Source organism: Oncorhynchus mykiss, chromosome 17, assembly GCF_013265735.2.
Source record: "Oncorhynchus mykiss isolate Arlee chromosome 17, USDA_OmykA_1.1, whole genome shotgun sequence".
NCBI classification, from domain to species: Eukaryota; Metazoa; Chordata; class Actinopteri; order Salmoniformes; family Salmonidae; genus Oncorhynchus; species Oncorhynchus mykiss.
In genome coordinates, this window is record NC_048581.1 from 87,153,307 (window position 1) to 87,175,989 (window position 22,683).

General features: G+C 45.8%; 1 protein-coding gene across 4 annotated transcripts in view; it reads left to right on the forward strand.

The window, feature by feature from the left end:
- Window positions 1-18,979, forward strand: part of nckap1l (NCK associated protein 1 like) — a 38,190-nt gene extending 19,211 nt beyond the window's left edge. For 2 of the 4 annotated variants that reach the window (XM_036950897.1, XM_036950899.1), the window contains exons 19-31: window positions 508-647; window positions 3,086-3,217; window positions 5,650-5,868; window positions 7,512-7,642; window positions 9,111-9,208; window positions 9,674-9,767; window positions 10,132-10,214; window positions 10,483-10,563; window positions 12,595-12,688; window positions 13,005-13,121; window positions 17,750-17,859; window positions 17,994-18,086; window positions 18,373-18,979. In XM_036950897.1, the coding sequence (XP_036806792.1) occupies window positions 508-647; window positions 3,086-3,217; window positions 5,650-5,868; window positions 7,512-7,642; window positions 9,111-9,208; window positions 9,674-9,767; window positions 10,132-10,214; window positions 10,483-10,563; window positions 12,595-12,688; window positions 13,005-13,121; window positions 17,750-17,859; window positions 17,994-18,086; window positions 18,373-18,489 (1,509 nt within the window). In that variant the 3' untranslated portion in view covers window positions 18,490-18,979. Of the gene's footprint in view, window positions 1-507; window positions 648-3,085; window positions 3,218-5,649; window positions 5,869-7,511; window positions 7,643-9,110; window positions 9,209-9,673; window positions 9,768-10,131; window positions 10,215-10,482; window positions 10,564-12,594; window positions 12,689-13,004; window positions 13,122-16,621; window positions 16,693-17,395; window positions 17,723-17,749; window positions 17,860-17,993; window positions 18,087-18,372 lie in introns of those variants that run through there. The other 2 variants (XM_036950901.1, XM_036950900.1) reach the window with 2 other exon arrangements.
- Window positions 18,980-22,683: the final 3,704 nt, after the last annotated feature.

Genomic DNA, 22,683 nt, shown 5'->3' on the forward strand with positions numbered 1-22,683 from the left:
GTGTGTGTGTGTGTTCGAGATATGCAACCTCGATGACCAGGAATCTGGGGGAAGTGTACAGGTCACACAACTAATTAACTATAAGACTGATGCAGTCAATCGACAGTATTTAAAAAATATATATATTATAACACTCCTGTAGTCACTACAGACGCCATATAAAGATTCTAAACAAAATGGATCTGGGAGACTGTTCAATGGTCATTTCAATTCTAGATATTTAGCCATTGACAAAAACAAATCCCAGGTTGTAGCTTTAATGTAGGAGTGTGCCAGTTGGACGACTGAAGACCAAGGATGACTCTTGAGGAAGGTGAAATGATGTAATGACAAAGTGTTGTTTTTCTCTCTGGTGAAAAACATTGTGAGTGTGTTTATTTTAATTTAGACTCCTGACGTGCTGAAGCATAGCAGACAGAAGGTAAAGTCGCTCACAATGCAATGTAGAATACGCTTTAACGGAAAATGTTTATTCACTGTGGTCCTCTTAATCGTGTTTCCTATTAGCTGTTGCCCAAACACTGTGGCCAGACCATAAGTGCAGCTCGCAACAAGAAGCAGAAGAAACAGACGCCGAAAAAAGGAGAAGTGCAGAGAGAGAAACCTGGAACGGAGAGTCAGAGGAAGGACCGTGCCATCGTCACCAAGTCAGTGCTCTTTACCCTTCCTCCCTGTATTTCTCCTATCAAATCTAAATGTTATTTTCACTGTGCTCCATAAACAACAGGTGTAGACTAACAGTGGAATGCTGACTTCACAACAATACAGAGAGAAAATAATAGACAAACATAACACAAGCAATAAATAGACAATAAGTAACAACAACATGGGGAAAACAAATCCAATCAAATGTTTTTGTCACATACACATGGTTAGCAGATGTTAATGCGAGTGTAGCGAAATGCTTGTGCTTCTAGTTCCGACAATGCAGTAATAACCAACGAGTAATCTAACCTAAACAATTCCAAAACTACTACCTTATAGACACAAGTGTAAAGGGATAAAGAATATGTACATAAAGATATATGAATGAGTGATGGTACAGAGCGGCATAGGCAAGATGCAGTAGATGGTATCGAGTACAGTATATACTTATGAGATGAGTAATTGTAGGGTATGTAAACAAAGTGGCATAGTTTAAAGTAGCTAGTGATACATATATTACATAAAGATGCAGTAGATGATATCTTTTCATTCATCCATCCATCCCTCTATTCATCCGTCGTTCTTTTCATTCATCCATTCATCCATCCATCCCTCTATTCATTCATCCATTCATCCATCCATCCCTCTATTCATCCATCATTCTTTTCATTCATCCATCCATCCTTCTATTCATCCATCCTTCTATTGATTCATCCATTCATCCATCCATCCCTCTATTCATCCATCATTCTTTTCATTCATCCATTCATCCATCCATCCCTCTATTCATTCATCCATTCATCCATCCATCCCTCTATTCATCCATCATTCATCCATTCATCCATCCATCCTTCTATTCATCCATCCTTCTTTTCATTCATCCATCCATCCATCCCTCTATTCATCCATCATTCTTTTCATTCATCCATTCCTTCTTCACCCCACTCTTCCATTCCGTTTGACCTCCATTCATCTCTCCTCCAAATTGAATAATGTTCGGTTAAATCACTCATTTCGGGAACTACCACTATGCAGCCAAAAGTCTCCTCTGACATTTTAAGTGTTTTGTCGATTGATTGGATATTTCATGGGTTTTAATTTTTAAAGAAAAGTAGACTAACAATTTCTAAAGTCTCATTTACATTTACCAATGTAACAGTATAACTTTAGACCGTCCCCTCGCCCATACCCGGGCGCGAACCAGGGACCCTCTGCACACATCAACAAGTCACCCACGAAGCATCGTTACTCATCGCTCCACAAAAGCCGCTCTCTCTATTTAAGTTAACAAAAGAATAAAGACATTGCAAATGACATGTGGAATTAGTAAATGTACAAAAAGGGGCCTACCTTGATGGTCTGGCTCCCCGGATTTTACATCCAGCTTGAATGTGGGTTGTATTTACAATGGTGTTTGTTCTTCACTGGTTGCCCTTTTCTTGTGGCAACAGGTCACACATCTTGCTGCTGTGATGGCACACTGTGGTATTTGAGAGTTTATCAAAATTGGGTTTGTTTTCAAATAATTTGTGTGTCTCTCTGGTCATACATTTGGCAGAAAGGTTAGGAAGTGCAGCTCAGTTTCCACCTCATTTTGCATCCTTTCTCTACAACAAGGCTATGCTCACTGAGTCTGTACATAGTTAAAGCTTTCCTTAATTTTGTGTCAGTCACAGTGGTCAGGTATTCTGCCACTGTGTACTCTCTGTTTAGGGTCAAATTGCTTTCTAGTTTTCTCAGTTTTTTTCTTAATTCTTTCCAATGTGTCAAGTAATTATATATATATTTTTAAATTGTTTGTTTGGGTCTAATTGATTTGCTGTCCTATTTGTATGGCTCTGTGGGGTGTGTTTGTGTTTGTGAACAGAGCCCCAGGGCCAGCTTGCTTAGGGGACTCTTGTCCAGGGTCATCTCTCTGTAGGTGATGGCTTTGTTATGGAAGATTTGGGAATCGCTTCCTTTTAGGTGGTTATAGAATTTAACGTCTCTTTTCTGGATTTTGATAATTAGTGGGTATCGGCCTCATTCTGCTCTGCATGCATTATTTGGTGTTTTACGTTGTACACTGAGGATATTTTTGCAGAGACTCAATTTGGTGTTTGTCCCATTTTGTGAATTCTTGGTTGGTGAGCGGACCCCAGACCTCACAACCATAAAGGGAAATGGTTTCTATAACTGCTTCAAGTATTTTTAGCCAGATCCTAATTGGTATGTCGAATTTCTCTCTCTTTCTCTTTCTCTCTCTCTTTCTCTCGCTCTCTCTCTCGCTCTCGTTCTCTCTCTCTCGCGCTCTCTCTTTTTCTCTCTCTCGCGCTCTCTCTCTCTCTTTCTTTCTCTCTCTCTCTTTCTCTCTCGCGCTCTCTCTTTTTCTCTCTCTCGCGCTCTCTCTCTCTCTCGCTCTCTCTCTCTCCCTCTCTCTCCCTTTCTCTTTCTCTTCCAGTATGGACAAGCTGCATCTGACTCTGACTGAGCTGTGCTCCTCATTCAGTGGGAGCAGTGACTTCACAGTGTTCAACCACATCGTCACTCCTGCAGAGTTCCTCATATCTCACTTGGAGACACGCCTCACCAAGTACGCCACGCACCTTTTGCCTATAACATGATCTCTGTCTTAATATCTATTGCTTTATAATATTGGATCGCTAAATCCTTTTCTCCACCTAAATCTCAATTTCTCTGTTTTAAGCAAAACATGAGACCGTTTATAATGCAGAGAAGATTTGTATTGTATTTTTATTTAACATTTATTTAACTAGGCACGTCAGTGGAGAACAAATTCTTATTTACAATGACCTCCTGCAGAGACGGGCTGGGATTAAAAAATATAGGCCAAAATACATCACAACAAGAGAGACAACACTATGTAAAGAGAGACCTAAGACAACAACATAGCATGGTAGCAACACATGACAACATAGCATGGTAGCAACACATGACAACACAGCATGGTAGCAACACATGACAACACAGCATGGTAGCAACACATGACAACATAGCAAGGTAGCAACACATGACAACACAGCATGGTAGCAACACATGACAACATAGCAAGGTAGCAACACATGACAACACAGCATGGTAGCAACACATGACAACACAGCATGGTAGCAACACATGACAACATAGCAAGGTAGCAACACATGACAACACAGCATGGTAGCAACACATGACAACATAGCAAGGTAGCAACACATGACAACACAGCATGGTAGCAACACATGACAACACAGCATGGTAGCAACACAACATGGCAACACAACATGACAACATGGTAGCAACACAACAACAACATGGTAGCAACACAACATGACAACAACATGGTAGCAGCACAACATGACAACATGACAACAACATGGTAGTAAGACAACATGACAACAACATGGTAGTAAGACAACATGACACCAACATGGTAGTAAGAATATGACAACAACATGGGTAGCAAGACAACATGACAACAACACGGTAGTAACACAACATGACAACAACACGGGTAGCAAGACAACATGACAACAACACGGGTAGCAACACAACATGACGACAACATGGTAGTAACACAACATGACAACATGGTAGCAACACAACATGACAACAACACGGGTAGCGGGACAACATGACAACAACACGGGTAGCAAGACAACATGACAACAACACGGGTAGCAAGACAACATGACAACAACACGGGGAGCAAGACAACATGACAACAACACGGGTAGCAAGACAACATGACAACAACACGGGTAGCAAGACAACATGACAACAACACGGGTAGCAAGACAACATGACAACAACATGGTAGCAAGACAACATGACAACATATTAGCAAGACAACATGACAACAACACGGGTAGCAAGACAACATGACAACAACACGGGTAGCAAGACAACATGACAACAACATGGTAGTAAGACAACATGACAACAACACGGGTAGCAACACAACATGACAACAACACGGGTAGCAACACAACATGACAACAACACAGGTAGCAAGACAACATGACAACAACACGGGTAGCAAGACAACATGACAACAACACGGGTAGCAACACAACATGACAACATAGTAGCATGACAACATGGGTAGCAAGACAACATGACAACAACATAGTAGCAAGACAACATGACAACAACATAGTAGCAAGACAACAATACGGGTAGCAAGACAACATGACAACAATACGGGTAGCAAGACAACATGACAACAACACGGGTAGCAAGACAACATGACAACAACATAGTAGCAAGACAACATGACAACAATACGGGTAGCAAGACAACATGACAACAACATAGCAGCAAGACAACATGGAAACAACATAGTAGCAAGACAACATGACAACAACATGGTAGCAAGACAACATGACAACATGGTAGCAACACAACATGACAACAACATGGTAGCAAGACAACATGACAACAACACGGGTAGCAACACAACATGACAACATGGTAGCAACACAACATGACAACAACATGGTAGCAAGACAACATGACAACAACATGGTAGCAAGACAACATGACACCAAGGCAGATACTTTACTGAACTATATATTACAGAGGTCGGGAGTTCAGACAATTATAGCTCTAGTAGGTTGCTATTTCAAAATGAACCAAGCATGCACCATAATGATCTGTGTACATGTTCTGCTTCCGTTTCAGCACAGTGTAATTGATCAATTAATTAAATATAGCGGGGGGGGGGGGGGTTGAGGAGAGGGATAGATAGAGAGAGACAGAGAGTGTAAAGTTTACTGTTAATTTTGATTGTTTATTTCACTTTTATATATCATCTACCTCACTTGCTTTGGCAATGTTAACATATGTTTCCCATGCCAATAAAGCCCCTTGAAGAGAGACAGAGACCGAGAGAGACAGAATAATCATTACATGGTTTGTTGAGCCTGACTGTTATTCATTCAGCCTGCCATGCCATGTAGCCCTGTCTGATTCCATGACGTTAGTTTGTGTGTCTGTGTGTGTGTATGTGTGTGTGTAATGTTCCAGGATCATCGTGAGAATGGCCCATTACAACCAGACCACCCAGGAAATAGGACGTCCGTCTGACCTTCTGGCCGGGATTCGGGCCTACACAGCCAGCCTACACACCCTGTCACGCTACCTCAGTCTGGACGTCACTAGGCTGGTCAAGAATGTCCTACTGCAGCAGACGCAGCCACTGGACTCATACGGAGGACAGACCATCACCACGCTGTATACCAACTGGTAACGTGATACCAGCAGCAGTCCTCCAATTACTATTTCATGTCCCACTCCCACTATTACCAGAAATAAACTCAGCAAAAAAAAGAAACGTCCTCTCACTGTCAACTGGGTTTTATTTTCAGCAAACTAAACATGTGGTAAATATTTGTATGAACATAACAAGACTCAACAACTGAGACATAAACTGAACAAGTTCCACAGACATGCGACTAACAGAAATGGAATAATGTGTCCCTGAACAAAGGGGGGGTCAAAATCAAAAGTAACAGTCAGAATCTGTTGTGGCCACCAGCTGCATTAAGTACTGCAGTGCATCTCCTCCTCATGGACTGCACCAGATTTGCCCGTTCTTGCTGTGAGATGTTACTTCACTCTTCCACCAAGGCACCTGCAAGTTCCTGGACATTTCTGGGGAGAATGGCCTTTGCCGTCACCCTCCGATCCAACAGGTCCCAGGCATGCTCAATGGGATTGAGATCCGAGCTCTTCGCTGGCCATGGCAGAACACTGACATTCCTGCCTTGCAGGAAATCACGCACAGAACGAGCAGTATGGCTGGTGCCATTGTCATGCTGGAGGGTCATGTCAGGATGAGCCTGCAGGAAGGGTACCACATGAGGAAGGAGGATGTCTTCCCTTTAACGCACAGTGTTGAGATTGCCTGCAATAACAACAAGCTCAGACCGATGATGGTGTGACACACTGCCCCAGACTATGACGGACCCTCCACCTCCAATCGATCCCGCTCCAGAGTGCAGGCCTCGGTGTAACACTCTCTCCTTCAACGATAAACGCGAATCCGACCATCACCCCTGGTGAGACAAAACCAGTCAGTGAAGAACACTTTTTGCCAGTCCTGTCTGGTCCAGCAACAGTGGGTTTGTGCCCATAGGTGACGTTTGTTGCCCGGTGATGTCTGGTGAGGACACGCCTTACTACAACAGGCCTACAAGCCATCAGTCGGCCTCTCTCAGCCTATTGCGAACAGTCTGAACTGTTCATTCCTGGTGTAATTCGGGCAGTTTTTGTTGCCATCCTGTACCTGTCCCGCAGGTATGATGTTCAGATGTACCAATCCTGTGCAGGTGTTGTTACAAGTGGTCTGCCACTGTGAGGACGATCAGCTGTCCGTCCTGTAGCGCTGTCTTAGGCATCTCACAGTACGGACATTGCAACCTGGGCATCTTTCTTTTGGTGATTTTCAGAGTCAGTAGAAAGGCCTCCTTAGTGTCCTAAGTTTTCATAACTGTGACCTTAATTGCCTATCGTCTGTTCCACAGGTGCATGTTCATTAATTGTTAGTGGTTCATTGAACAAGCATGGGAAACAGTGTTTAAACCCTTTACAATGAAGATCTGTGAAGTTATTTAGATTTTTACGAATTATCTTCGAAAGACAGGTTCCTGAAAAAGGGACATTTCTTTTTTTTGCTGAGTTTAGGATTTGAACTGACAACCATTCTGTGACTTGTCTTCATCTCTGACGTCTCCAGGCTAACAGCCATTATATCAGTCGCTGAACCGTTTCCTCTGTCACTGCACTGCTACATGCATGTAGTTATAGATGTTCATCGGCAGCTGTTAGCACCTATGTTGTGCATTTGAATGCATTAGGAAGAGGATATGACGTCTGCCTCTCCACAGGTACCTAGAGGGCCTTCTGCGTCAGGCCAGCAGCAACCTGATCGTTCACTGCCCTGCAATGCACTGCTTCGTCAACCAGACCATCGAGAACGAGCAGAGTTTCAGAGCAGAGGAGTACTCTGATATCTCAGGTGAGACCTGTCTGCAGTAGGGTAGCCTGGTGACCTCTAAATACACCTCCACCCTCTCCACCTAGCACCACCCTCTCCACCTAGCACCACCCTCTCCACCTAGCACCACCCTCTCCACCTACCTCCACCCTCTCCACCTAGCACCACCCTCTTCACCTACCGCCATCCTCTCCACCACCCTCTCCACCTAGCACCACCTACCTCCACCCTCTCCACCTAGCACCACCCTCTCCACCTAGCACCACCCTCTCCACCTAGCACCACCCTCTCCACCTAGCACCACCCTCTCCACCCTCTCCACCTAGCACCACCCTCTCCACCTAGCACCACCCTCTCCACCTAGCACCACATACCTCCATCCTCTCCACCTAGCACCACCTACCTCCACCCTCTCCACCTAGCACCACCCTCTCCACCTAGCACCACCCTCTCCACCTAGCACCACCCTCTCCACCTAGCACCACCCTCTCCACCTAGCACCACCTACCTCCACCCTCTCCACCTAGCACCACCCTCTCCACCTAGCACCACCCTCTCCACCTAGCACCACCCTCTCCACCTAGCACCACATACCTCCATCCTCTCCACCTAGCACCACCTACCTCCACCCTCTCCACCCTCTCCACCTAGCACCACCCTCTCCACCTAGCACCACCCTCTCCACCTAGTACCACCTACCTCCACCCTCTCCACCTAGCACCACCCTCTCCACCTACCTCCGCCCCGTCCACCTAGCTCCGCCCCGTCCACCTAGCTCCGCCCCGTCCACCTAGCTCCGCCCCGTCCACCTAGCTCCGCCCCGTCCACCTAGCTCCGTGCTGTAGCCCTCGGGTGCTGTAGCCCTCGGGTGCTGTAGCCCTCGGGTGCTGTAGCCCTCGGGTGCTGTAGCCCTCGGGTGCTGTAGCCCTCGGGTGCTGTAGCCCTCGGGTGCTGTAGCCCTCGGGTGCTGTAGCCCTCGGGTGCTGTAGCCCTCTGGTCCTAACTGCAGTCTAAACTACAGTCTAAACTACTATCAAGGCACAAGGCGAGACCCAGATGCAGACACAGGAGGCAGATGGTTGGAGTCGTACAATGTTTATTCATCCAAAAAGGGGCAGGCAAGAGAATGGTCCTGGACAGGCAAAAGGTCAAAACCAGTTCAGAGTCCAATAGGTACCGAAGGGCAGGCAGATTCAAGGTCAGAGGGCAGTTAGGATGATCACGCAGGTGGGAAAGGAGTCCAGAGTCAGGCAGTGGTCAGAACCAGGAAGACAGAGTACGGTGAAAAACACGCTGGTTGACTTCACTAAACATACAAGACGAACTGACACAGAGAGCCAGGAAACACAGGGATAAATACACTGGGGAAAATAAGCAACACCTGGAGGGGGTGGAGACAATCACAGGGACAGGTGAAACAGATCAGGGTGTGACAACTACATTCTAAACCACACATCCATATTCTCCCCTTCATCCCTAATCTGCCCAGAGATGCAGGCCCTGGCTGAGCTGATTGGTCCGTACGGTCTCAAGTTCCTCAGTGAGAACCTGATGTGGCACATCACCTCACAAGTCGGAGAACTCAAGGTAGGATTAAGCTTCAAACAATTACAGACGGCTCATATCTCTCAGAGGGCTGGCTGGCGGTCTATCTCTGATCTGCCGCTGTTGAACTATGAAGTCACTCTTACTCTCCCCCACACAGTCCAACAGGAGATGAACTCATACTCTCCCCCACACAGTCCAACAGGAGATGAAGATCATTGTGACCTGAATATCCCTTATTTTAATTTATATTAAAAAAAGATCTAATTTGTCCCTGCTTAAATAAAGGTTAAATCAACATACTGTCTGAAAGAGAGAACGTCTCCATGTCTCCTAGAAAGTTGACATTAAGATTGAACTGGACATTAACTCTGTGATTGCACTCATAACCTGGTAGTTTGACAGTATCTCACAACTCTATCCATCTATTTTCTATTTTTCCTCTCCTCTCCTCTCCTCTCCTCTCCTCTCCTCTCCTCTCCTCTCCTCTCCTCTCCTCTCCTCCAGAAACTGGTGATAGAAAACATGGACGTGCTAGTTCAGATGAGAGCTAACTTTGACAAACCTGAGGCCATGGCTAACCTCCAGAAGAGACTGCCTGGTAACACACACACACACATACACACACACACGCATACACACCTGCACGCGCACACACACACACACACACACACACTAACCTCCAGGGAAGAGTGCCAAGTGAGCTACAGGGGGAACAGGAGAAAGATGAGAAGACAAACAGAATGCTTTATCAGTTGGCGATGTGAAAGGTGATGTGGAATACCTCGGGGGGGACTGAATCCCGTCTGATCCTGTTAGATCTGTGCAGTGTGTATATAACTGGAGCTTCTCCAACTGACGTGATTTCAGACATGTCAAACATCTCGTTTTTTTGCCTCATGATACTAAAAAGGATAATAGATTGTATGAACGTAGCTTTAATCTCTCGTGTTTAACCTGTACAGCGGGAGAGAACGTCCTGAAGAGGATGACCATCATCGGAGTGATCCTGTCCTTTAGAGCCATGGCTCAGGACACACTGGAAGACGTGAGGACACACTACCACTTATAATATACTGAATGGAGAATTTAATGTCATTCCCCTCTTGTGGGTAATAAGGCTGTTGTTGTTGTTGTGTATTGTTTGTGTCATGTTATAACATTGTGAAGTCAGTTGCCGTGAGTTGACACCAGCTGCCACGACTGTTTATGACATCTGTCGCCCTTATGGTCGAGGCTTCAAATAAAATATTAATATCCTGTCGTAGGGTACCTGTCATAGAGTACCTAATAATCCCTCTGTTCTCTGTCTTCAGATCATGCAGAAGCATTGCCCCTACCTGATGGGGCCCATTGAGAGCCTAAGGGACATGGTCTCCCCTGACACAGACATCAAGGTACAGCGTGTTTTGCTTAGGTTTGGAAAATTGAATATAATCTGAGAGTAAAGAATAGGACAGAGTAGGGTGGGTAGGATAGGGTTGGGTAGGGTCGGGGAGGGTTGGGTAGGGTAGGATATGGTATGGTATGGTATGGTATGGTAGGATAGAGTAGGGTGGGATAGGGAAGGGAAGATATAGTAAGGTTGGGTAAGATAGAATAGGGTAGGGTTTTATAGGGTAGGGTATGATATGTAGGACATAGTAGGGTTGGATAGGGTAGATTAGGATAGGTTAGGATACGGTATTATAGGATATGATACAATAGGGATAGGATAGGGTAGGATAAGATTTGATAGGGTAGGATATGGTATGGTAGAAGGTAAATTAGGATAGGATATGGTAGGGTTGATTAGGGTAGTATAGGGTAGGATAGCATAGGGTTTGATATGATAGGGTAGCGTAGGGTGGGATAGGGTAGGATTGATAGGTACGTTATAGGGTAGATTCGGATAGGGTAGCGCATGATATTCTGGGTTAAGGTAGGATAGAGTAGGGTGGGATAGGGTAGGGTAGGATATGGTAGTGTGGGATAGGGTAGTATAGGATACAGTATTATAGGGTGGGATAGGATAGCGTAGGGTAGAGTTGGATAGGGTATGATAGTATTGGATAGGGTAGTGCATGATGGGGTAGGTTAAGGTAGAATAGTTTAGAGTAGGATATGGTAGGGTTGGGTTGGGGAGGATAGAATACGGTGTTATAGGGTAGGATACAATAGGATAGAATAGCGTAGGGTTGGATAGGATATTGTATGGTAGGGTAGTGTAGGGTAGGATATGGTAGGGTTAGTTAGGGTAGTGTAGGATAGCGTAGGGTAGGGTTGCATATTATAGGGTAGGATAGAATAGGTTAGGGTAGGGTGGCGTATGATAGGACACAGTAGGGTTGTATAGGGTAGGGCAGGTTGGATAGGATAGAGTAGGGTATTATAAGGATAGGATAGGGTAGCATAAGACACAATAGGGTTGGATAGGGTACGGAATTATAGGGTAGTATAGGAAAGGGTAGGGTTGAATAGGATAGGGTAGGATATTATAGGGAAGGATGAAAGGGTATGTTATAGGGTGGAATCGGATATGGTAGGAAAGGGATCACATGACAGTGTAGGGTGAAAACAGGGTAGGGTAGAATAGGGAATGGTAGGACAGGGTATGGTAGGATAGGATAGGATGGGGTAGGATAGGGTAGGAGAGTATAGGGTAGGATAGGATCATTACCAAAAAAACAACCGTTCATACGATAACTTGAATTACAGTGTTATTCAGAGCAGTAGAGAGGAGTAGAGAGCAGTAGAGCAGCGGAACAGTAGAAGGCGTATTTTATGAGTTGTCTCTGACTGTGGAAAGCCCCCTGGCCTGCTTATGTCTTTCCCCTGAGCGTGAGAGTAGGACATACAAAGCAGACATCCCAGACCCGGGTGTAAATACTATTGGAAATCATTTAAAAATACTTTATCTGTGCTGGTTTGAGTTTGTACAGTGCTATGGAAACCAATAGAAAAGTCAAACCATGCCAAACTGGCACTCCAAGCGGGCTAAAACAAATACTTAAAAGTATTTGAAAGATTTCAAACATGATTTGAACCCAAGTGTGCAGAGAAACCATAACATGCCACAGCCTGGTTCAGGATGAGCCCTAAGACGTCAGCAGCACCAGGCACCAAGCAGAGGCAAGCTGACCTCCATGAAAGAGACACATCATGTCTGTCTGGTCTGCAACCTCTCAACTAAAATAACCACCTCAACGGAAAAATTCTGACCCCCACCCCCCCCCCCCCCCAAAAAAAATCCCCCCAACCCTTGCTACAGAAAGAGGGAACAGTAGTTAACCAATGCTTTTATAGTTTCAGTTTAAGAAATATTCACTTGATGGAGGCTTTTATTTTTTGCTCAGCTAGAAGCTGAAAAGAACTGATAAGCCAAATAAGTAAATGAAGGCATCTTTAAGATTACATTTTTTTGAAGACATCTTGTTTACTTGATGCAGGTAACCCTGACGGTGTTTGAGCTGGCGTCTGCAGCAGGACTGACTTGTGACATCGACCCTGCTTTGGTGGCAGCCGTCGCTAGTATGCGTACAGGTAAATACAATAGTCTCTGGTGGAGATGTCCGTTTTTTACACGGGTCATGTTCCAAGACAATTGTCACTATCCGGCTCGAAGGACCACTTTATTGGTTTTGTACAATATGTCTTTATGACGAAACAGAAGGATTCCACAACCTATCCTCCCCTTTATATAGCTGGACTCCAAAAGTCAAACAAATGAAAAAATATTTAACCTATTAATGTCTTTCAACTTTCCTTTTGTTTATTTCCTATTAATGTTTTCTAGAGTTTAGAAGAATAACATTTTTTTTAAAAGGAAAGTTTGCTAAAAATGAGTTCTTCTCTTCAGATAACTCATCTGTTGATGAGGAGTACAAGCTAACCTGCCTTCTCCTGGTTTACATCGCCGTGTCTCTGCCCATCCTGGCTTTGGATCCCAACTCCTACTACAGCAGACATTATGGTGGTAAGGACTGGGTTATTGGTAAATGTACATAGATGTCCCTCTTCGCTCCCTGTTGAACATACGGTCACAATAACCCTAGTGATACATTTAGTTCAGTGCAAAACCAAACAACATTACATTGTGTCTCTGCCTTCTCTGAACCTGGACCCCAACTCCTCCTACATTCGACAGGATGTTCATTTAATCTAATAATCTGTATTATAAACTGGTTGATTCCAGCCCTGAATGTTGATTGGCTGACAGCCTCGGTATATGAGACCGTATACCATCGGTATGACAAAGCATGTATTTTTACTGCTCTAATTACTTTAGTAACCAGTTTAAAATAGCAATAAGGCACCTTTAGGGGGTTTGTGATATATGGCCAATATACCACTGCTAATGGCTCTATCCAGCACTCCGAGATGCGTCGCGATCTAGAACAGCCCGTAGCCGTGGTATATTGGCCATATACCACACCCTCTCGTGCCTTATTGCTTAATTTAACCATTGGGGAAATTCTTCAAGCAGGGTTGTATGTTCACTCTAAAAAAAAAACAACTGCATTTAAAAATGTTTTTCTTTCCAGATCTCGAAATCTGCTCCAATGTGGAGTTGAGTCCATGTCTGATTTACATGTTCATGTGTTCATTTGGATCCTCATTGGGTGTTACAATAGCAACAGCTGCCCCTTCTCATGCCATCTGTTGTGTGTAGATTAGTGCTAAGCGATTAACCAAAATGAATGCGCGATTGTGAGGGGACGTAGAGAGCAGCTGTTGCTTCATGAGGTATCTCTACCTGAAAATACATGATCTAAGTGATTGATCGTTGGTATTCAGCAGTCGTAAAAGTAGGCCTTGGAATGAAATAATAAAGTCTTCATATAAAACAAATGTAAAATACAGAACAACTGAAATATTTTAGTAAAGTAATGTGAGTAAATGAAGGTTGATAGGTGATAAGCAGTAATGGGCGGTCACTACCATCATGGGACTTGTATTCATTGGTTTATTCTGTGTTACAGCCTTCAATCCAGCATTTTTAATACTCAAACCGAAACTGATCCAACCACAAAAAGCTGTAGTCGCTCAGCACTAGTGTAGATCCAGCTGTATGCTTAAATCCTAACTGATTAGGAAAGACACACAATAGTCACTGACTCATTTTTGAATCTTTCAGGGGTGAATCACAAGTAACATTTCCACCTAATCTCCCATTGACGTCAATGCAGGACTAAGTGAAATTCGACACAAGTGGAATTTGCCACAGTTATGCTAACTGGTTCAATGTGGTTGACATTCCATGGACACTAGTCACGCCAGTTTACCAGAATTTGGGGGAACAGTGACATCATCACGGTCATCACTGTGACACCTTGGAACACTTCTAATTCCCTATTGACCTTAACTCAGGCAGGTTGACGAATGAAAGACTTGTTTTTTTTACCAAGGACTCTGGGTAGCGTCCCAAATTACACCCTATCCCCAATAGTGCACTACTTTAGACCAGGGCCCATAAGGAAGTGCACTACTTTAGACCAGGGCCCATAAGGAAGTGCACTACTTTTGACCAGGGCCCATAAGGAAGTGCCCTACTTTTGACCAGGGCCCATAAGGAAGTGCCCTACTTTTGACCAGGGCCCATAGGAGTAGTGCACTACTTTTGACCAGGGCCCATAGGAGTAGTGCACTACTTTTGACCAGGGCCCATAAGGAAGTGCCCTACTTTTGACCAGGGCCCATAAGGAAGTGCCCTACTTTTGACCAGGGCCCATGGGGAAGTGCACTACTTTAGACCAGGTCCCAAGTGCTATATAGGGAATAAGGTGCTATTTGGGATGCTATCGTGTTTCTATTATTTTACTTTTATTTAACTAGGCAAGTCAGTTAAGAACTAATTCTAATTTTCAATGACGGCCTAGGAACAGTGGGTTAACTGCCTTGTTCAGGGGCGGAATGACAGATTTGTACCTTCTCAGCTCGGGGGATTCGATCTTGCAACCTTTACGTTTACTAGTCCAATGCTCTAACCACTAGGCCACCTGCTGCCCCATAGTGATTGTGTCAGACAGCATAGACTTTCCATAAAATGAGTCTTATTGAGTTGGCACAGAGCCGGATGGAGAACTCCTAAGAGCATCAAATAACAACCGTGGAGCAAAGTCAGAGAGATGGTGACATCAGAGATGGTGACATCAGAGATGGTGACATCAGAGAGGGTGACATCAGAGATGGTGACATCAGAGATGGTGACATCAGAGATGGTGACATTAGAGAGGGTGACATTAGAGAGGGTGACATCAGAGATGGTGACATTAGAGATGGTGACATTAGAGATGGTGACATTAGAGATGGTGACATCAGAGATGGTGACATCAGAGATGGTGACATCAGAGATGGTGACATTAGAGAGGGTGACATCAGAGAGGGTGACATCAGAGAGGGTGACATCAGAGAGGGTGACATCAGAGAGGGTGACATCAGAGAGGGTGACATCAGAGATGGTGACATCAGAGATGGTGACATTAGAGATGGTGACATCAGAGATGGTGACATCAGAGATGGTGACATCAGAGATGGTGACATTAGAGATGGTGACATTAGAGATGGTGACATTAGAGATGGTGACATTAGAGATGGTGACATTAGAGATGGTGACATCAGAGATGGTGACATGAGATGGTGACATTAGAGATGGTGACATTAGAGATGGTGACATCAGAGATGGTGACATTAGAGATGGTGACATCAGAGATGGTGACATCAGAGATGGTGACATCAGAGATGGTGACATGAGATGGTGACATTAGAGATGGTGACATTAGAGATGGTGACATTAGAGATGGTGACATCAGAGATGGGGACATTAGAGAGGGTGACATTAGAGAGGGTGACATCAGAGAGGGTGACATCAGAGATGGTGACATCAGAGATGGCGTTCAGGTTGTTTCTCTGTCTGCGTTTTAAACATGACCTGGAATAAAAAGGATTCAGAAACCCTGATGAAGACAGGATTCCGTCAAAAGCGTCGGTAGGATTGTTGTTGTTACATCGGAGCTATAGAACGTGTGGCCAACCTTCTTTTGTTATTGGCAGTGCTGGACCTAAAGGACACCTCCTACGGTCTAGGGAGTTGACTGTTCCTGTAAAAAAAAAAATGTTTTTAAAGTGTTGTCTTTTCATTTAGTTTGGTTTTCCTCTGTGTGGCTCTGGCTTCTGCTTTGATTGATTGACCGCAGGGAAACACAACTATATCCACTGTCTGGCCACGGCCGTCACTCAACTAATTGATTGATTGATTGACCGCAGGGCATCACAACAACATCCACTGTCTGGCCACTGCCGTCACTCAACTAATTGATTGATTGATTGACCGCAGGGCATCACAACAACATCCACTGTCTGGCCACTGCCGTCACTCAACTAATTGATTGATTGATTGACCGCAGGGCATCACAACAACATCCACTGTCTGGCCACGGCCGTCACCCAACTAATTGATTGATTGATTGACCGCAGGGCACCACAACAACATCCACTGTCTGGCCACTGCCGTCACTCAACTAATTGATTGATTGATTGACCGCAGGGCATCACAACAAAATCCACTGTCTGGCCACTGCCGTCACTCAACTAATTGATTGATTGATTGACCGCAGGGCATCACAACAACATCCACTGTCTGGCCACTGCCGTCACTCAACTAATTGATTGATTGATTGACCGCAGGGCATCACAACAACATCCACTGTCTGGCCACGGCCGTCACCCAACTAATTGATTGATTGATTGACCGCAGGGCATCACAACAACATCCACTGTCTGGCCACGGCCGTCACCCAACTAATTGATTGATTGATTGACCGCAGGGCATCACAACAACATCCACTGTCTGGCCATGGCCGTCACCCAACTAATTGATTGATTGATTGACCGCAGGGCATCACAACAACATCCACTGTCTGGCCACGGCCGTCACTCATCTAATTGATTGATTGATTGACCGTAGGGCACCACAACAACATCCACTGTCTGGCCACTGCCGTCACTCAACTAATTGATTGATTGATTGATTGACCGCAGGGCATCACAACAACATCCACTGTCTGGCCACTGCCGTCACTCAACTAATTGATTGATTGATTGACCGTAGGGCACCACAACAACATCCACTGTCTGGCCACTGCCGTCACTCAACTAATTGATTGATTGATTGACCGCAGGGCATCACAACAACATCCACTGTCTGGCCACTGCCGTCACTCAACTAATTGATTGATTGATTGACCGTAGGGCACCACAACAACATCCACTGTCTGGCCACGGCCGTCACTCAACTAATTGATTGATTGATTGATTGACCGCAGGGCATCACAACAACATCCACTGTCTGGCCACTGCCGTCACTCAACTAATTGATTGATTGATTGACCGCAGGGCATCACAACAACATCCACTGTCTGGCCACGGCCGTCACCCAACTAATTGATTGATTGATTGACCGTAGGGCACCACAACAACATCCCCTGTCTGGCCACTGCCGTCACTCAACTAATTGATTGATTGATTGACCGCAGGGCATCACAACAACATCCATTGTCTGGCCACGGCTGTCACCCAACTAATTGATTGATTGATTGACCATAGGGCACCACAACAACATCCACTGTCTGGCCACGGCCGTCAACCAGCTGTCCGCAGCCATGTTCACCGTCGAGAGCAAGAACATAGAGCAGCACCTTAAGGAGTTCCTTCTGGTACGTGATCAACCTGGATGCACTGTCTCTAAAGAGGTCATGTTGACACAGGACATTTTCATCAGATTTTTTTTAACAGTTGTCCTGTAGTTGTAGATCTATTCCTACTGCTAAAGGTGATCTTGTTCATCTAGGTTGCGTCTTCCACCCTGCTCCAGCTGGGTCAGAATGTAGAGAACAGGGTGGACGGCAAGAACAGAGACTCCATCTACCTTCTCCTGCACATGGTAGGCTCAGGTCTTCCTACAGTATTTCTACTTATAGTAATGTTGAAAATGTCAGAGGGCCATAACTAGGTCCTTGTGGGTCATTCTGGCTCGGGACAAGGATTACGGAGTGACTCATAACAAGGTCCCAGACGTTTTCCCCTGTCAGGTCACATGGTCAGGAGAAAAACGTCTGACTCTGGTCAAAAATCATGTATACTGTACATTTAACCTTTAAAAAAAAAAAAAGTTCTATACATGAATAATGTATTCTCTTCACCTGATTGGCCACCTACCTCCTCTACAGATCGTGGAGGCGTCGCCGTTCCTGAGCCAGGACATGTTGGAGAGCTGTTTCCCTTATGTCCTGCTGAGGAACGCCTACAGAGAGGTCTACAAGAACTATATCATTACACTGGGCTAACACACACACACACACACACACGCACTGCTGAGGAACGTCTACAGAGAGGTGTACAAGGCCTTCATCAATTCCCTGGGCCGGCTGCACTGAGTATCCAATATAACCTCTTCTAGGTTGGGATTCAAGCCGCTCGCTTTTGTAGACAGTGTGGCTTTCAAAGGCAATGTTAACCGTGTTCGTCAGGCCTGCTATATAGCACAGTTTCAGATTGAATCCAGGCTCAAGTCTCTGATGTCGCCAAACACTGCCTTCTGCTCTGTAGGGTCTAGGTCGTGTTACTGTAAAAGCTCTGTGGGGTCAACGTTGGATTACTGTAAAAAGCACTTTGTGACAACTGATGAAGTAAAATGGGATTTATAAATAATAATAATAATAATAATAATGATTGATTGATTTGTTACTATGCACAGCTAACACAATATATGTGGCTTTGTAAACTTTCAGAAATAATATAACCTTTTATTTAGCCATTATTAAAGGGTTTATTAAAGAACATGTCCAATCGTTTTTTGGCGAGATCTTGGAAAAAATACAATACTTACTCCCATTGTCTATGAATACAGGTTACTGATATTTATTTAAATGTGTGTTTACAGTAAAAGACAATAACAACATGCACATTACACACATTACACTAATATGAGTGTATTTCCAGGCCACCACTCAAAAAGACTACCTACACCAACCTGTACCAAGCGTCCCCTGTGTTTAGCAATGGGGTCTGTTGTTAGGCTGGGGGGAGTGTGGCCCATCCTGTAGTGTGTGTATTTGCGTGTGTGTACTGGGCCTCCCCAATGGTCTAGAACGTCTCGGTAGGGGAGTCTATGGAACACCTCACACCCCAGTAGGTCGGGACGCCCCAGTGGGTCAGGAACACCCCAGTGGGTCGGGAACACCCCAGTGGGTCGGGAACACCCCAGTAGGTGGTAACACCCCAGTAGGTGGGAACACCCCAGTAGGTGGGAACACCTCATACCCCAGAGGGTAGGAACACCCCAGAGGGTAGGAACACCCCAGAGGGTGGGGTGGCAACACCCCAGTAGGTGGGAACACCTCATACCCCAGCAGGTAGGAACACCTCATACCCCAGCAGGTAGGAACACCTCATACCCCAGAGGGTAGGAACACCCCAGAGGGTAGGAACACCCCAGAGGGTGGGGTGGCAACACCCCAGTAGGTGGCATCACCCCAGCAGGTAGGAACACCTCATACCTCAGCAGGTAGGAACACCTCACACCCCAGCAGGTACGAACACCTCATACCCCAGCAGGTAGGAACACCTCACACCCCAGCAGGTACGAACACCTCCAGTAGGTAGGAACACCTCATACCTCAGCAGGTGGGAACACCTCACACCCCAGCAGGTACGAACACCTCAGTAGGTAGGAACACCTCATACCCCAGCAGGTACGAACACCTCAGTAGGTAGGAACACCTCATACCCCAGTAGGTAGGAACACCTCAGTAGGTAGGAACACCTCATACCCCAGTAGGTAGGAACACCTCAGTAGGTAGGAACACCTCATACCCCAGTAGGTAGGAACACCTCAGTAGGTAGGAACACCTCAGTAGGTAGGAACACCTCATACCCCAGCAGGTACGAACACCTCAGTAGGTAGGAACACCTCATACCCCAGCAGGTAGGAACACCTCAGTAGGTGGGAACACCTCATACCCCAGTAGGTAGGAACACCTCAGTAGGTAGGAACACCTCATACCCCAGCAGGTACGAACACCTCAGTAGGTAGGAACACCTCATACCCCAGTAGGTAGGAACACCTCAGTAGGTAGGAACACCTCATACCCCAGTAGGTAGGAACACCTCAGTAGGTAGGAACACCTCATACCCCAGTAGGTAGGAACACCTCAGTAGGTAGGAACACCTCATACCCCAGTAGGTAGGAACACCTCAGTAGGTAGGAACACCTCATACCCCAGTAGGTAGGAACACCTCAGTAGGTAGGAACACCTCATACCCCAGCAGGTAGGAACACCTCAGTAGGTAGGAACACCTCAGTAGGTAGGAACACCTCAGTAGGTAGGAACACCTCCAGTAGGTAGGAACACCTCATACCCCAGCAGGTAGGAACACCTCAGTAGGTAGGAACACCTCAGTAGGTAGGAACACCTCAGTAGGTAGGAACACCCCAGCGGGTCGGAACACCTCATACCCCAGCAGGTAGGAACACCTCATACCCCAGTAGGTCGGGACGCCCCAGTGGGTCAGGAACACCCCAGTGGGTCGGGAACACCCCAGGGGGTCGGGAACACCCCAGTGGGTCGGGAACACCCCAGTAGGTGGTAACACCCCAGTAGGTGGGAACACCCCAGTAGGTGGGAACACCTCATACCCCAGTGGGTCGGGAACACCCCAGTAGGTGGTAACACCCCAGTAGGTGGGAACACCCCAGTAGGTGGGAACACCTCATACCCCAGAGGGTAGGAACACCCCAGAGGGTAGGAACACCTCATACCCCAGAGGGTAGGAACACCTCATACCCCAGCAGGTAGGAACACCTCATACCCCAGCAGGTAGGAACACCTCATACCCCAGTAGGTAGGAACACCTCAGTAGGTAGGAACACCCCAGTAGGTAGGAACACCTCATACATCAGTAGGTAGCAACACCCCAGTAGGCGGCAACACCCCAGTAGGCAGGAACACCCCGGTAGGTGGGAACACCCCGGTAGGTAGGAACACCTCACATGATGGAGTGCAGTGAGACATGGCGAACTAAGTGACTGAACAGCTCCTTACTATTTTGCACAATTATACTACAGTAAGTATACCACTTTACCTGGTGCTGACATTCACCCTTTGTCATGATCTTGTCCACATTGTTACACATGTGTAGATTATTGAAATATCTGTGACCTGATTGTGATCAGATTTTCTTGCTCACTTCTCCAGTCACCCGTTGTGTCTGGATACCAGTCAAGTGTGAACAGGTGTGGATGTTCAAACCATTTAAATTAGCATCTTAGGCTCTTGATATTTGAGTCTAGGTCTGATGGTCCATTTATTATTAGATTTATATTCCAAATCTAAGATCAGTTGGTGAATGACCTTGAGGCCTTTTCCCAGCTCTCTGATGCCTCGTCCCCAGCTCCCTCCTGAGGCCTCGTCCCAGCTCCCTCCTGAGGCCTCGTCCCAGCCCCCTCCTGAGGCCTCGTCCCAGCCCCCTCCTGAGGCCTCGTCCCAGCTCCCTCCTGAGGCCTCGTCCCAGCTCCCTCCTGAGGCCTCGTCCCAGCTCCCTCCTGAGGCCTCGTCCCAGCTCCCTGTGTGCTGTAGGTGGCACTGATGACAAGTACTGGTGAGAGAATGGGCTTACACCTTTTGGTTACTAGTCGAACGCTCTAACCACTAGGCTACCCTGCCGCCCCTCCTGGAGGAGGTGACATCATGGAAGGCCACGTTCAAACAGTAAGAACCGAAGACACACCAGTAATGTGCTATAGATCCACATAGAAGTGCGTTACAGTTTCACGGTGGTAGACAGAGTAGTAGTTGTAAAATAACTACAGTGGAAAGTTAACCTTTGCTTCTAGCATTGACGGTTGCATGAGACTAGGTTGTATGTTTCACACTGGATAATGTAAGCTAAGATAATAAAAGTTCCTAATTTATAATCGGTTGGTGAATCATTTTCAAATATAAGATGAGATAATTTAGTAAGTTACTTTTAGATGTTCAAACTGCTCCTGAAAATGCAAAATCCTCAACATTTTTATACTAGGACTAAATGTTCCCATGTCTCTGGGATTTATAGAGATATGAAATCAGGTCTCTCTCCAGTAAAAGTAAATATTCAATGAATTATGTCTGCTCTGAGGTCAGTTCCTGGGCAGAGAAAGACCGTAGGCGGTAGTTGACATACTAAATAGAGAGAGAGAGAAAGAGAGAAATAACTTTAATGTGCTATAGATTCACAAAGAACTACATTACAGTTTCTCTTTCTCTCGCTTCAAGCAAGCAACACTGAGGCAGGCATGAGAGCATCAGCTGTTCCGGACAACTGTGTGATCACGCTCTTCGTAGCCGACGTGAGTAAGACCTTTAAACAGGTCAACATACACAAGGCTGCGGGGCCAGACGGATTACAAGGACGACGTGCTCCGGGCATGTGCTGACCAACTGGGAGGTGTCTTCACTGACATTTTCAAGATGTTCCTGATTGAGTCTGTAATACCAACA